Below are 15,771 nucleotides of genomic sequence, written 5' to 3' on the forward strand. Positions count from 1 at the left end.
AGGAGAAAAAGCCGCTAATAAGCCATGTTTCAGTACAGGTGTCTCATTTCACACTGCTTTAAAATGTCCAAAATATCGAATTTAGATTATACACAGCGTCGATCAATAAGCAGAATAATTATTTTTTCTCATGCGTCTTGATATGTTTTCGGGGGCGGACGTTTCCAGAAGTCATTTATGGCTCATTTTTGTGGCAGGAGCAGAATTCCTCTAATTAAGCAAAAACTCCAGAGCAGCACTGATTAAATATTTATCCTCCTTTAACCCGCTGCCTTCCTCCAGGGAAACCCACGTCTGGAAAGCCCGGAAAAATATTTCTGTGCGGGCAGAGAAAAAGTCAACGTGGAGATGAAGACGGGCCGCGTTAGAAACCAGGCGGCAACAGGCTCCTCGCTCGCTCTTAGACAAACCATCACTAAACAAATCATATTACCATTTAATAGTTAAATAATAAGAATAAGAATAAAGTAAAAACATTTCGAAAATTAGAATTAAAATCTTGCTTTTATCAAAATTGATGCAACAATAACAAAGACTAAAGAAAAATAGCATCGTTATATTTTATCTACATTTGAAACAACAAAAGCCATTTTGACAATTTGTCTGAAATATTGTTTGTTCTTGTGTCAGTGTTATTACAGGTTTTGGTGAGTTTCCACCAGTAAAACACTTTACATCTCCTTCTGAACTGGAATCCTTTCAGGAAATCCTGGAACCTCCTCACAATCGTGCCTAAAAACTCGTTAAGAAATCGCTGAACACTCAAGTTTCCTTCTGGAGCCATTCAGATTTACAGAAACATTTCTTAGAATACCTAGAAGTGACTAAAAACCCTGAAAATCCCTCAGTGACCCCTGGAACTTCCTGGCATGCTGAGAAACCTTGACAATCTCCCATGAAAATCCTATAAGAACTACTGGAATTTCCTCTTCATGAAACAACTAAAGGGCACTTCAATATGCCTCTAAGGGTAGTGAACCGCCTCCAGATCCCTAGGTGCTACTTCAAAATTTCCAGAACCTCCCTTGTAACCCCCCGAAGCTCCACTAGATGCCTTGGAACCCTCCAACCTACTTAAACCACCTCTGGACCAACTGGAGCCCTTCTCATAACCTCCACACACCTATTGTAGATTAAAAATTACTTTAGATGCCAGAAATCCTTCGGAACTCTTTCTAAAGCACATGGTGCCCATTCACAGACCTAAATGGATCAAAAAGCTCTTTGAACCTGGTCTGGACCCCTCTCAGAATGAACAACACCTCTTCCAGACCCCCTGCGGCCTCTTAAAAAAGGTCAGAACCTCCTCAAAAAAAAAAAAACTTCCTAAAACCCCTGAAACCTACTGAAACACCACAGCCACCTCTGGAAATCCTGGAACTTTCTCCAATGCCTGTGGAACTAAAGATAAGAATCCCCTGGAACTCCCTGGATCTTCTACCAAATTCATTGAACCCATTAAAAACAATTACTGTAGAACCTCCTTGAAGACCCCTGGAACATAATGCAATGCCTCCTCATGTACCCTTCAACCCCCTTGAAACAGTTTATAAACCACTTCAGACTGGGTCTCTGCAGAACCACAAACACACACCAATAAACACTGAAAGAGAAGAGTAAATACTTCCTGTTACACTCACAGTAATAAAAGTGGGTCCACGACCTGAATATGGTTCTCTGGTCTTAACAGAACCTTCATGTCAACAAAACAGCAGGATTACAAAAAGATCTGGAGGCTGCAGGGTTAATTTAAATTTACCTGTGTGGATTGATTCATTGCACCAGTCCTTTAACAAACAGAAACGGCACTTTGTTGGTAACACTAAAGAGCTGCAGCGTCAGGGACAGGTCGCCCCACAGTGGACTAACCTGGTACTGCAGCAGTGACAGGCCACTACAGGCTCTGGGCCTTCTGAAGAAGGCTGATGTCAAGAGTCAAGAATCTTTATTGTCATTGTTCAGAGCACAATTAATTGTTTTCCGGCAGCTCACGGCTTAAAAGACCGACACATTATTTACATAACACACAATTGTATAAGTCAATATAAAAATATGAGCAAATAAAAAGGGATGTATGGGACCTAATCAGGTCAGCAGCATGTTGGCAGCAAGAGTGTAGTAACATTATGAGGTGCAGACCATCTGAGGGGCATATGACCTCCGACATGCCCCCAGACCCTCCACACTAACCAGTCACAGCTGAATACATCAGTTACTGCAAAGAAAACTGCTACACGCACACATACTACTACTACTACTGGATTACTGAAAGTCCCCTGGGTTTAGGGGCCCCTGTGCCAGAGCTGGTTGTAAGTCAGTCACATGACTTAAAACACACACAAAACAACTGCCAAGAGAAAAAATCAGTACACAAAGGTACAGCAATTTTTTCTTCTATTTCTGTCCTAAATTATTTATATCTCTGTCTGCCCGCCTGTCCGACCTTCCCCAGTTTGTTTCTGGAAACAGACATTGTCAACAACATGTCATGTTTCATGTGTTCAGATGTGCAAACACACCTCAGAAACAGAGACACGGGTGGAAACAAAGATGCTTCACATTTCTAACTGAATTTTGCATTTGTACAGTTTATAATGGGAAGAAACAACAGGACTCAGTAGAGATCAGTAATGTAAGGCACAGAGCGCCATCCAGTGGATGGACAGCACATTACTCTCCTGTTTACTGACCTGCTCCGTACACTAGATCGTCAGGATCATTTCTGTCCCAGACTAAAGAAATTATATGTGAGCTGGAAATAGCAGTTCATTTAACATCTATAATAATTATCTAGTCAAAATGTCAAATGTCAAAACATCCACAAACATTTGGAGACTTAAACAGCTCTTCGAAGATTCAAACTGCTGTTCAATTCAATACAATATAATTGTATTTATTCCTATAAACTGCAGACCCAGAACACACTGGAGAGATTATATATCCTATCTGGCCTGGGAATGCCTCAGAGTCCTGCCAGAGGAGCTGCTACAAGTCGCCAGGGAGGGGGATGTCTGGACTACCTCACTGAACCCTGGGTAAATGGCAGAAAATGGATGGATGGGTTGTTCCTGTAAAGGTATTGACAGCAGCAGCTCAACAGATTTACACAGTGGCTAAAACCTTTAAAAACAATGTACAAATAGTAATAAAGACAACACAGCACAAACACTGTGGCTCCAGGAACTGCTCAGACGCTACGGGGCAGCAGGAAACACCGACTGTCTGGCAGCTTGAAAACGTAGCAGTGACTTGAGCAGATCATAAACCCCGACTCTAGCTAGAAATATGTTCTGACTGTCACATTAATAAACTGTTCCATTAATATTTCCTGTAAACTGTATTTCTCTATATAAAGTTGTTTTGAAGCCTCCACCACACTGACAGGATTTACTTCTGGCTTTTATACACGGTATGCAACTGCAACCAACAACTCTAGGGCGAGAGTGAGTCAGTGAAGATTAGTTTCATGTATTTTAGGGTTACAACTAAGGATTGTGCTCATTATTGATGGATTTTTTATTATCTGTTCTTTCAGTTAGTCTATAAAACATTTCAATAAAGTCAAAAAAGGCCCATCGCAGCTCCAGAGTAACTGTAAGTGAAGGTACGCAGTGACGTCTCAGAGCCAAAGGTGACGTCTTCAAATGTCAGGCTCTGGCCAAGGAACAGTTGAAAACCATGAGATGTTCAGTTTACATAATATAGAGTATGACAAAGAAAAGCAGCAAAGAAAGTATTTGACTTTTTTAACAGTTTTAATTGCAGAGTTGGAGAAACAACTGATTCTCAAAACAGTTGTTTGTCTGTCAACCAATCATTCAGTTAACAATCTAAGGTTAGTCAACCTTAGATTGTTACTGTAGATTGTATTCAGATTTAAAGTCAGTGCACACAGTAAGTAGTAGTGCCAAAAAGCGTGCAAACAGGAGCAACAGAACATGGACACAACAGACCAAAAGATGCTGTATCACCCTTCAGAATGTACCATCACATGTGAGAGTCTGCTCAGAAACAACACTGTCATCACTATGTGGTGCTGAACAGAAACTGACAGTACCTGGTAATGCAAATACACTTGGTCTTTGTCAGGGACAGAGAAATTCACGTCACCACCTCCAAACTCGGCCTCTGACACACACCTGTTCAGTCAAGCAGCCTGGAAAAAAACCAAGTGAATATTACTCTTGTGTTTACATACAGCAAAGTGCAAAACAGAGACGACACAAAAGCAGTAGTGATCTAAGTACATGCCCTTAAGTATTGCCCTTGATTACAGTTCTGAAGTATCTGTACTTTACTTCAGTATTTCCCTGTGACTTCACTCCATGTCAGAGACAAACCGTGTACTTTTTACTACACTACATGTACCTGATACCTTCAGGTCCAGAACCAGATGAATCAAACCAAACCCAGTAGAACCATCAGACTCTATTGATCCCAGTAGGAAATCCACCAGCTACCCAGCAGGATGGAAAGTACTTCCCAGTATAAGTATATAAGGTAGTTACCATCAGTAATAAAAGTTGTTATTTAAATTAACATACATGATATTTTGAATCACTTGAGTGATGTCTGAAGCAGTTGGGTGTGTCAGACGTCATGTGACTCAGCTGACTGGTTCGGTTTGTCATGTGAATCACTACAGAGTGTGGTCAGAGACAGGATATCCCTATTTAGTGGTGTTTATTTGAATTGGTCTTTGCAGAACAGGTTGGTTTGTTGTTGTTGTTGCTGTTAGTTATTGCTTTGAGAGTTTGTAGTGTTGTAGCAGATTGTGTATTTAGTAGAGAATTAGTGTAGATAGAGAGATAGATCAATAGATAGTAAGTTACATAGAGAAACAGATAAATTTACTTACACAGATAACACTATATATATATATATTTTTACATAGATAGTCCTAATTAATGTTAGATATAAATATATAGCTATATTACATATATAGATAGATAAGATATACTTAGATATGATACATTTATATAAGATATATCTATATATACCACATATATAAGAGACTTATATATATATATAGAGAGAGAGAGAGAGAGAGAATACATAAACTATCTAGCTACATATACATATCTAGGTAGATGGAGCCACAGCAGGAGACAACCAGGAAAATGTCCCTGATGATCTTCAATATTTTTCAGGTATTGACCTGTGGAGACGTTTGAATCAAGATCAAGCCTGAGCCAGGAACATGCAAAGCGCCACAACTAATGCAATTGTGGAAGTGAACCGATACCTGGCTGATCGTCCCCTGGAAAGAACTGATGACCTCCTCACATACTGGGCCACCCACAAAACTGTTTACCCAAACTTTTATAAGTTAGCCAAGCATTTCCTGTGTACCCCGGCCTCATCTGTGCCATGTGAACTGGTTTTTTCCAAGGCTGGGGAAATAGTCTGTAAAAGGAGAAACCACTTGTGTCTGAAAACTGTGGATTTACTGTTATTTCTCAAGTTTTGTTGAAAATGTATTCCCATTTGAAGGTATATCAAATTAAATACCTTCTTATATATGACGCATATTTATAAATAGAACATAAAGAATATATACAAGTGGTCAGACAAGAATGACTCAAACACTGATAACACTCTTCGTCATCAAGGTCCAGCCAAAAAAAGCGTTTGCCACCACATATACATATACTGTACATACATTTGTTTCACAAAATAATTTAAAAAATGTAGGCTATAAATCAATGAAAACGGTCTGAGTCCTATTGTTGGCCGTATCTGTTGTATTTACGGTATTTGGCCAGCAGATGTCACCAGCGTGGGTGATTCAAATGTTTCAGAACAAGCAACCATTTCTGTCCGAAGCAATTGGTTCAAAGCTTCGTAAAGCCTCTTTTCTACGTCACTAGTCCGAGGTTCACCTGGCCATACCTTCTCTGTGTTGTTGGGTGCCGTCTGCGGTGTTTTGAAAAAAAAAAAAAAGTCAGAGTGACGCCTCCTGTTCCCGGTGCTCTGACGGTTGTGTGTAACGGAAGACATTTTGAGCAGCTGCGGTCGGTCTGCTCTGTTATTTAAGTTGCAGTCTTAAGTCCGGGCTGACGTGCTGGAGAGTCAGTGTTCAGACTGCGCGGTAGCCTGTGATTAAGATAAGATAAGATAAGATAAGATAAGATAAGATAAGATATATAGAAAACTGCTTAAGTTTAACCGGCGTACGTGTAGCCATAAAAGCTAGCTTAGCACCTCAAGCAGCCACAAAAGCTAGCAAAGTCCTTGATGCTAGTTAGTTAGCGTCAGCTAGCTGGCCTGCCCTCCTCTTCCTCCTTCAGCTCCTCCTCGACAGCCAGTCCCTTCACACAGAAAACAATGGCTTTAAAACGAATTTCCAAGGTAAAAGACCAGCTAAGCTTCTTTTACATTTACGCTAACTAATTAGCTTACATCAATTTTGGCTGTTAACCTATGTTTATGCGCTGTTAGCAAACAGCGTTAGTTCGTTCTCCACAGCTGTTGTTCTGTCATATTAGACATAAAACCGTCCATTTCTTACTGTGGTTTGGTTTGCGACGAGGGGACATTTAAGGTATTTTCTGTGTGTTATGTTTACATAAATGAGCGACGTTTAAAGTCAGGCTTTTGGCAGAAATAACCGGCGGCGGCTCCGCGGGGTTTCAGGTCAAACAATGGTTGAGTTTAGGGATGTTAGCTTTAGCTTCGGACTCTCACAGGCCTGACATTTAAAGTGTTGTGTGGTTTGTTGTCATCTATGACCATTAAAACCGTTCGGCCTGCACTTGTTTTACGGACACATTTTGTTGGTCACTTTCAGTCTGAGCTGTTAGCACCTTGAAGTTTCTCTTTAAAGTGCACAGTCGGTACACTACACTTTACATTTATATGGCTGTTATTTATCGTATAGGTAAATTAAGCCTATATTATTTGTTACTGGTGACACGTTTATGTACCGATATCACAGGTTAGGGTTAAGGTTAGGGTCCAGGAAGCCTTTAAAAGCTGTCTTTCCTTCCAAAAGGGCCTTAGATTGAATAGTTTAATGACTGTCAGGAGACAGCTGTTAGGAAGCTCATGGACTCAGTGTTGTTGATGTACATGTGCTGATTTTAACAAACATATGACCACATGAATTATTCCTTTTAAAATGGGATGATCCAGGCGTTACTGTTCTGCCAGGCATTGACAGACAGTGGGCCCCTGGGCACAGGCACCGAAAAGACCCCCTGACCTGTGGTTTGGTGTTGTTTTGTGTTGTGTAGTGTAATTTATACATAGATTCAGGTCACATTAACTGATTATTACTAGGAGCTATGCTTACATACAAAGAGTTGTCCTGACACAATAGCGTAATGGAAATGTAAATAAATCCATTTTTTAAGTAATTGTAGGCCTTTCACTGTGAAAAGATGGTAAATTGTGTTATATGACCTATTAAGAAGTTTCTGATTCACGAGGAAATGACAACAAAGATGTAGACAGCTGTAAAAAGAGTTGAGCAGTTTTATTTTGAATGAAATGCTGCTTACTGTGACTTCCTGCACTTCTTGGTACCCTAAGGATTTAAGGGAGAGGGTTGACATGTCTTAAAAATGAGAGCGTGTGAGAAGCACCGCTGTGTACAGAAGAACCAGTGGCTGGGAGGATTTCCAGGGGACATACCCAGTAAACCAGCGCTTTGTGAATGGGTTTAAAAACCAGTGGCACATTTAAAAACCTGAGTACCAGTGTACTTTGAAACCAGCTCTCCCAGCTGCTTCTGTCAGCCTCTGAGTTCCTGACCGGCCCGATTTCAAAAGGTGTCCTCGCCTCTCACACACACTTGGATCTGAAAGATGAGCTGTGTGTGCTGAGCCCGTATGTCACATACCGATGCTTGTGACCAGTTTGACTTCAGGCTGGAAATAAAATCTCCTTGTCCTATAAGCAGCCGTGTCGACCCCCCAGCTATATCCTGATCTCCTCTGTCCGTACATGTTGCAGAGTAAAAATAGACCTGCTGCTCACACACCAGTGCTGTGTCTCTCCAGTTTGTTTTTAATGCTGCATTCACATGGTAGATGACACCGCAGTCCAGGCTCCAGTCTGGCCTCAAACCAATGTCTTTCTTTGTAGTAACATTGGTCTGCAGTTAGTCATTTTCATATTTAGTAATCTCCAGGTCTAACCAATAGGTTCACAGGCTCAGAGAGCGAAAGTGGCCACAAAGTTAACGGCAAACAAAAGACTGAGCTTTGAGGTGGAGCAGGGTGATGGTCGAGGTCCTGGAGTCCGTGTCTGCTGTACTTGCACCTTGTTTAAAGTTTTGTAATTTAAAGCTGTAAGTTTTGTATTTAAAGGTTTGTAAAACCAGTAAATGTTTGATTGAAGCGATAAAATTCCAGATAGTTTCCATTTAACTTGCGTCCAATTTTTGCAGCTCCACACTGGACACACTGACACCAGATGGTGGTTGGAAGTTTGATAAGGTAATAAAGATAATTGCAGATGAATCTATAGCTAAAATGGCCAGTGGAGCAGCACAGAATTAAGCAGCAACGATTAGTACACTGACAGGAATACAGACACTGTACATGGCACGGCAAAAAATAAAAAGTATAGTTTAATTGTTAGTATAGAAGATGAACATGTACATGGCTGCTGCTGATAGTTCTGCTTTTACCAGGTCACTGTTGCATTCTGCAGCTGAACTTTGCTCTTGTTGGATCAGTCCAACAGCTTTGTGTGTTTGTCTGCGTGGCGGTGACACAGAGCTGCTGCTTTCAAACAGGAAACAACCTGGAGAACAAAATGCAAAGCAACCCAGCAGCAGACAAACATGGCACAGTTGTTTCCGCTGGCGGTTTGTGTCAAGTGATCTCAGCTGGTCGCAGACTTCAGATTCCTCACATGTACATGAACACATCACACTGACGGATGCAGACAAGTGGAGTGACTCCACATCTTACGCTGCAGAGTCAAATCAAACCTGTCAAACACCCTTCGGGGTGAAGTGGATGAAACTGGTCGAGCAGACTGAGGATCCTGACCCAGACCTGTCTCTCTTCTCTCTGCTTCTCCAGGAGCTAACTGACCTGTCCAGAGACCCTCCGGCTCAGTGCTCGGCCGGGCCTGTCGGCGAAGACAGTAAGATGCCTCCTGTCGGTTTGTCTATGTGTTCTCCTGAAACGCACACAGTGTGCTTCATTAACCCTTAATTTTCCATATTTTTTCCAGTGTTCCATTGGCAAGCTACTATTATGGGCCCAGTAAGTATCAAACTGTGTTTTTGTAGGGGAAAAGTAATCAGAACCACTTTAAGTATCATTTGGTTCCTCATCGTATTGTCTTGATTATTGATTTGAAACGTGATCCTTCTGACAACATCACACCTTGTTCAGGAAATAGCAGCAGGTTATTGTTGTAATGCAGTTAAATCTACACTACATGTTGTTGGTCACCATGTGTGACAGTCTGACTGTGCAACCTGTGTTCTGTGTGTGTTCTGTTGCAGCCTGACAGTCCCTATCAGGGCGGTGTATTTTTCCTAAAAAAAAAGTCAGTAAACCCCATGTTTCTGAACTGGTGTATCCCAGGCAGTAGAAATGCACCAATGCAGACCAGCATTAGGTCCGGTACCGCCCTGCAGTACTCGTACTGTAGCTAATAGATGTCTGACACTACACGCTAATGAGCTTTAACGACATTACATTCACCTCACACTTGTGAGCAGAGGAAAAGTGTCAGCTGTTCAGAAATATTGTAAATATAACGTGGGCTCACAGACACACACAGCAGAGGTGAGACGAAGTTGTGTTTAACTGAGACGACAGCGACTAAATCCTCCAGTAAGGGAGTGAGCACGAGCAGATTACCAAACACCTGTTGAACAGGCAGAAACCACACTTTCAGAAATGTCTTTGCTCTCCTGTGGCCGACTTGTCTGCTCCATGTTCACCCGGTGAACCCCCGCGGCGCTCGATCAGCTGACGGCAGTGAAGAAAATACTGATTTCATGTCGTTAACGGCTCCCGTCAAATTTAATCCTGATCAGAAGGGAAATCCCAAGAAAATGAAAAACTGTGAAGTCACTGCACTTTTATGAGTATTGTAATTTTTCTAGTAGGAGTACTGCGTTATTACGAAGTACTTGTATCAGCGCTCACTGAAAATAGCGGTATTGGTGCACTTCTACGAAGCAGTAAACTTTTGGAGTAGACCACCCATAACATTTGTGTCTCGACTGAATTGGGTATGTGTGCATTCTGCATATTTTATTTTTGTTTTTCTTGAAGTTTTTTGTTGTCAAATACTTTTTTTGCTTTTTCATAAGTTTACTTAAAATCTACATTAGGCTTTGTATGTATGCAGGGTTTCAGCAGGTCATTAAAAAGCCTCAAATCAATCCAAATTTAAATCTTAAAGACTTAAAATGCCTTGACTAAAACATTATTGACCATGTTTAGGTTTATTTAAATAAGTTTACTTCTGTACTGTCACGTTAGCTTCAGTGGTGTTTCTGGGAAAATGTTTAGGTGACAAAGTAAAACTGCACACTGGTTGATTTTGTAATCAACATGAATGCTCAGCTGATTTTTCTTTATAGTTTGTCAGTACAGATGTGAAGCGTCTTAAATTGCATGTTAAAAAAAAAAGGTCTTAAGTCTCAAATACAATGATGGAACCTGCAGAAACCCTGTGTGTGGATTTGCTCACGACGTAGGCCCACTGAATGTTTTCTGGTGTAACACATTGTAGATACACACATGCTGAGATTAGGCTGTGAATCTGCCAGAACTGGACCTGGAGTCTGGACTAAAAGAGCAGCTCTCAGTACTTTGGTCTGTGTGCTTCTGACTGAGCCACCACAGATTAACACATGTGTTTCTCCCCTCAGGTCGCCTTCACAACAAGAATTTATCACCCAAATATTAACAGTAATGGCAGCATCTGCTTGGATATATTGAGGTCACAGTGGTCTCCAGCATTAACTATCTCTAAAGGTGAGAAAAAGGCCTGACATGGCCTGAAAGTGGTGATGGGAGAGGGGTGTAGCTGCTTTGCTTCATATTAACAACCTTGTTATAGAAAACGTGCTTAATGTTGATCACTAAATTGAAATCTAAAAATGATTGGTTCTACTAGGGCTGCTTTATATTAGTTGTTCTAGTCATTAGAATCGTTCCAAGAACTTCCCCAAGTTTCTGATGGGAACATTTAGACTGGACGTTGAGAAGCTGTGCACAGACACTGGCGTCCGGCTTCTGTTCAGGAATGTCAGCACAGCGCTGAGCCTGTCACAGGTCGACCTACTGGCTCAGAGCCCGGCTCGATCACACCTTAGTTTAGCTGTACAGAGTCCAGTCGCAGCGAGTCCCCCCCAAACAGGAAGGGTCAGTAACTGAGGGTACATGTGTAGGAGTGAAGAAAATCAAAGTGAACGATTCAGAGGTGGTTTTCTTATTTCTTCTTCTTTGACATCAGAGTGAAGTTGAATCCAACTCCAGTCCAATAAAATAAAGATGTTCTTGAATCGTTTTACACATTGACTTCATTGTGAACGTTTTCATGAGGTTCAGACACTGAGATCTGTCTTTGTACGTGTTGGCTTCAGTATTGATGCCGGCCTTACAGTCATAGACTAATGGTTTTGCAAAGACGGAGGATCTTACAGGGTCGCTGTTTGCAAGACTGCAGCTAGATTTCTCTGGAAACTACTTCCCATATGCTCCTGCATTTGGCGGCAGCTGTGTTTGACTTCACAGTGATCTGCTTAGAAAAAACAGCCAAAAGACTAAGGCAGGGCAGAATGTGGACACAGCCCTGTTTGACTGAAAGGGGGCGGCGAGGTCTGTCCACCTGTCCGCCTCTTTCTCCACTCTGTCACGACACAAATTGGATGGCACGTCAGACAGACTATTGCTCACTCCACAACTCCAGCAGTTTCTCCTCCTTTGTTACGGTCCAACAGAACCGTGCATTCCCAAACACGGAGTCACTAGAGTCTCTGTCATATTTACCGCTGCTTCGTATTTGGTGCTGGAGAGAACTCACCTATTGGTTGTTTATGATGTTCACGGCGCTGTCTGCATGGGCCAAGACAAAAGACTTGAATAGTAATAAGCTGTTTAATTTTATCAGAACATCAAGATGAGAAAACGACGGACCTAAAACGGCTCAGATCTCCACCTTGCACCAAATGATTGAGATGATGTGAGCACGACAGGACTGTAGCAAGACTCTCATGATTTTATTCTGACGTTGAAAATGTATCTGTGATGCAGAATCGCTACACGTCGTTAGGTGTAAGGCCGGCTTAGAGCTTTTAAAGGTTCACAGCAGTATTGTTCATGTCAGACTGTGACCACCAGGTGGTGCTGTTCTCCACACTGACCTGCCCACTGTCTCCTCTCTGCAGTCCTTTTGTCCATTTGTTCTCTGTTATGTGACCCGAACCCCGATGACCCGCTAGTGCCAGAGATCGCCCGCATCTACAAAACAGACCCTGTGAGGTGAGTTCATACAGATGACATAAAAACTGCACACGAACCAGAACCTGTTCACTGAGGTGATCCAGGAAGTAGAGTCAACTTACACCAGTAGAAACGACTCCTTTACACTTAGCTTTACGGCCATTTAAACTTTACTGTCTATTTTATTCAACCTTTTAGCTGTGCACTGTGCAAAGTCAGCCGCTGGTACAGTCGTTATAAAGAATGGAGTGAAGCTGGTGTTTTGGCTCCTGGAGCACCCACCACTCACTGGGCTGCCTTCAGTTCACGCCACAGCTGACAGAATGTGTACGAGAGCTTCCTAATAGACAGATGTCTGAAATGACAGGAACGACCAGCAGTTCAGTTCAGTCAGAGATCAAATCGCATGCAGAGCCTTTCGTCGTCCCTCGGCTCCATTAAGCTGATTAAAGCTGAACGGCAGCATGTTGATCCTGGGCTCCGCGTCCCTCTGAAGTCACTCTGTTTCCTAGGTTTCTCTGGAAGCTAATGTTGTGTTGAGTCTCGACTATAGATCCAGACTTCATTTGTACACGTGCACATTAAACCCTGAGTAGAGTGTGGTGAAGAGGCAGCGTTTTAACGAGTGTGTCCCGCTGGTTGGTCTCAGGTATAACAGACTAGCCAGGGAGTGGACAGAGAAGTATGCCATGCTGTGAGGGTAAGAGCTGAGCAGAGGCTCAGCTGCTGAGTCTGTCCTCACTGTGTCTGGGGGAAACTGCACAAGCTGCATCTGACTGGAAGCACGCTGCTGCTTAGCATGGCTCTGACTGTGAAGACCAGGGCCCAGACATGCACACCTCATTTACTGAAGCACAGCTGGACACACAGTCCAGACAGCTGGCTACTTACTGCTTTAATGACAGACTACAGGGACGCACAGATACCAAGTACAAGTACTTGTATTTGAGTACGGTCTGATATCAAGTACAACTACACCATTATAATGTTTCTTCTGTAAAAAGAGAGACCGTTTTGTTCCCATGAGGTCGTGGTTACTTCCTGACCATGATTAAATCAAGTCTATGTCAGGAAGCTGTGTGTGAACAAACAGGGCGCTGCCTCTGTTCCAGTTAAATGTAGACTGACCAAGTGCAACACAACTTACTGTAACAGCGTTCTGAAATCTTGAGGAGCACAGCCCTCTTTTGGGATGGATAAAGTCATGACAAACTTGAGTACTAGAGGGTGGTATTGGACCTGGTACTGGTGTCGGTGTGTCCCCACAAACCGCCGCAAGTCATGTCTAACAGAGCTAATCATGTCTGACTGGTGAAACTAACAGCTTCACAGTAACAGGGCCTCAGAAGTCACAGTGCAAACGCTACTGGGGCGTTCAGTCTAGTTCATCCAAACCGACTCGGACCTGCGTCTGTCAGCAGACACACGATCTTCACCAGGCTGAAGACGGCACATCAGGAAGAATGAGCAACGTTTTCTTGTTTGGAGTTGTTGATCTTGGGATGGGGGAGGCGACAGTGGTGCCTTGGGTAGAGCAGTCGTCTCCCAACCAGAAGGTTGAAGGTTCGAATCTCAGTGCCGGCTGTCCAAGTGTCCTTAGGCAAGACACTGGGATCATCTGGGAAATAGCCACAAAACGGGGCAAATAAGATGCAAACCAACTACAGAGAGACATAACAGACTCCAAAGATTCAACGTGAGTAGAAAATTATAACAGAAACAGGCGACAGAACAATTACAAAGAGAATCAAACGATGAAAAAAGACGTGAACAAGTAAAAACAGGTGATGTAAAACAAAGGACACGAGCACAAGAAGACACGAAGTGACTACGCATCATGTGGTTGATCAGTGTGTGAGCCTGGCAGTGTAGGAGTGGCGGGGGCCTCGTACCTGTCTGTGCTCAGGGGCCCGTGCTGCCGTCATCCAACCATTGGTGAGCTGCTGACTGTAACACAAGTTCAGTGTGGTTGCTTGGTAAATAACACTTACCCCAGCAGCTGCTGATGTCACAGCCTCTTCACACTCCCTCTAACACCACCGCTCCTGTGGACACAGCACAACTCGCAGTGAAGAAGCAGCTTGTTCCCTGCTCAGATTGTGTGTCCTTCTTGTTACAAGTGTGTTTCCCCCTCATTGGTTGGGTTTTGATGAAGGGGAACTCAACAAGGACACACAACTCTGGGGTTAGCTCTGGCATCCTGAAGGACGCAGCCAGTGACTGTGTCCGTTTCTGTTATTGTGCACAAACCTCGTCCACAGACCAGCAGCACCAGTGAATGTGGCGTCCTCACCGTAATGTGTGAGAGTCCAGACCCTGGTTCAGCTTATCGCTCTGTGCCGTAGACCTCCACCAGCTATTAAACCCACCCCAGTGATTTGTGGGAAATAACAGTAGAACATCAGCAGCCTCATCCGTCAAACTAACTGCGGATGTCACTGGTTCGATGTAGCTTCGTGGGACTGTGGAGTCTTGTCCTGCCTGTCTGACATCACATGAGGCACCGATGAAGCAGGTGGATGCTGTAAAATGCCCTTGTCTTCCCAGTAGCTTGTGCTGGAGTAGTGTGTGTATCTGTCTGCAGTATGTGTGTTTCCAGGCATGGCATTGTCCCTGCGGCGGCGGAAGCAGCTGCTGATGCTGACGGCCTGTGTGTTTGTGTCTGCAGGTACAACAAGACGGCTCAAGACTGGACTCAGAAATACGCCATGTGATCCACGTCTCCTCCCACGCTGCTGGAAACAAACTTTTTGATTTTTCTCACAGCCCCTCGTCAGACAATAACAGCAGTTTGTTCACATTATTTTGTCCCATTCTCAGCTTTGATGCTTTTTAACCCTGTATCTACCCCCACCTCTGCTTTCTAATGAAGGGCTGCAGAACAAGGCCCACAGAGCAGAGGGGGTCCACTGTAAAACCTGACCGAGGAAAGGCCTGTTAGAGTAAATAACCTGCAGGAGAATGAACCTGTAACATTAATGCATGTCACTGATGGTTCATGTGCTGCTCAGAACAGACTCGCCCACTTTTAAAAAACAAACGACGACAGCTTCTTTGGGGTTTTTTTGTCTTTGAGGTTTTTAGAGAAGAGCAGTTAGTTCATCCGTCATCCACGACACTGTTCACTCTTTTTGCACTGAAGAATCTCGACGGCTGATTGATCAACTAATCGCTCTGTCACGTTTTTCTCAATAAATGGAAACAAAATGCACCTTTTTTGTCCTGTGTTTATTTTCATTTCTGTCAGTCCTACATATTGTTTTAAACCAACACCTGGAAAGGACTGGAAGATTCCTGGAAACTGAAAGGTAAATGTTCACACTAGTTTTGGATTTTAGTGTTAACG

The 15,771-nt window shown here is 43.0% G+C and overlaps 1 protein-coding gene across 1 annotated transcript; it reads left to right on the forward strand.

Annotated features, from left to right (window-relative positions):
• The first annotated feature begins 5,766 nt into the window (after positions 1 to 5,766).
• On the forward strand, positions 5,767 to 15,636 carry ube2d2l (ubiquitin-conjugating enzyme E2D 2 (UBC4/5 homolog, yeast), like). Its single transcript, XM_020594082.1, has 7 exons — positions 5,767 to 6,351; positions 9,036 to 9,099; positions 9,190 to 9,221; positions 9,467 to 9,606; positions 10,828 to 10,955; positions 12,371 to 12,464; positions 15,094 to 15,636. The coding sequence occupies exons 1-7, from the start codon at positions 6,328 to 6,330 to the stop codon at positions 15,137 to 15,139; spliced, it is 528 nt and encodes a 175-aa protein (XP_020449738.1). The 5' UTR covers positions 5,767 to 6,327; the 3' UTR covers positions 15,140 to 15,636.
• The last annotated feature ends 135 nt before the right edge of the window (positions 15,637 to 15,771 follow it).

Source organism: Monopterus albus, unplaced genomic scaffold, assembly GCF_001952655.1.
Source record: "Monopterus albus unplaced genomic scaffold, M_albus_1.0 scaffold21.1, whole genome shotgun sequence".
In the NCBI taxonomy this organism is placed as follows: domain Eukaryota; kingdom Metazoa; phylum Chordata; class Actinopteri; order Synbranchiformes; family Synbranchidae; genus Monopterus; species Monopterus albus.

Excerpts from the sequence above, each read along its gene's own strand:
- ube2d2l (XM_020594082.1), top strand. The coding sequence starts at position 6,328 with ATGGCTTTAAAACGAATTTCCAAG. Across the intron at positions 6,352-9,035 it reads CTTTAAAACGAATTTCCAAG|GAGCTAACTGACCTGTCCAG; the intron begins GTAAAAGACCAG and ends CTGCTTCTCCAG. Across the intron at positions 9,607-10,827 it reads GGTACCGCCCTGCAGTACTC|ACACATGTGTTTCTCCCCTC; the intron begins GTACTGTAGCTA and ends CACCACAGATTA.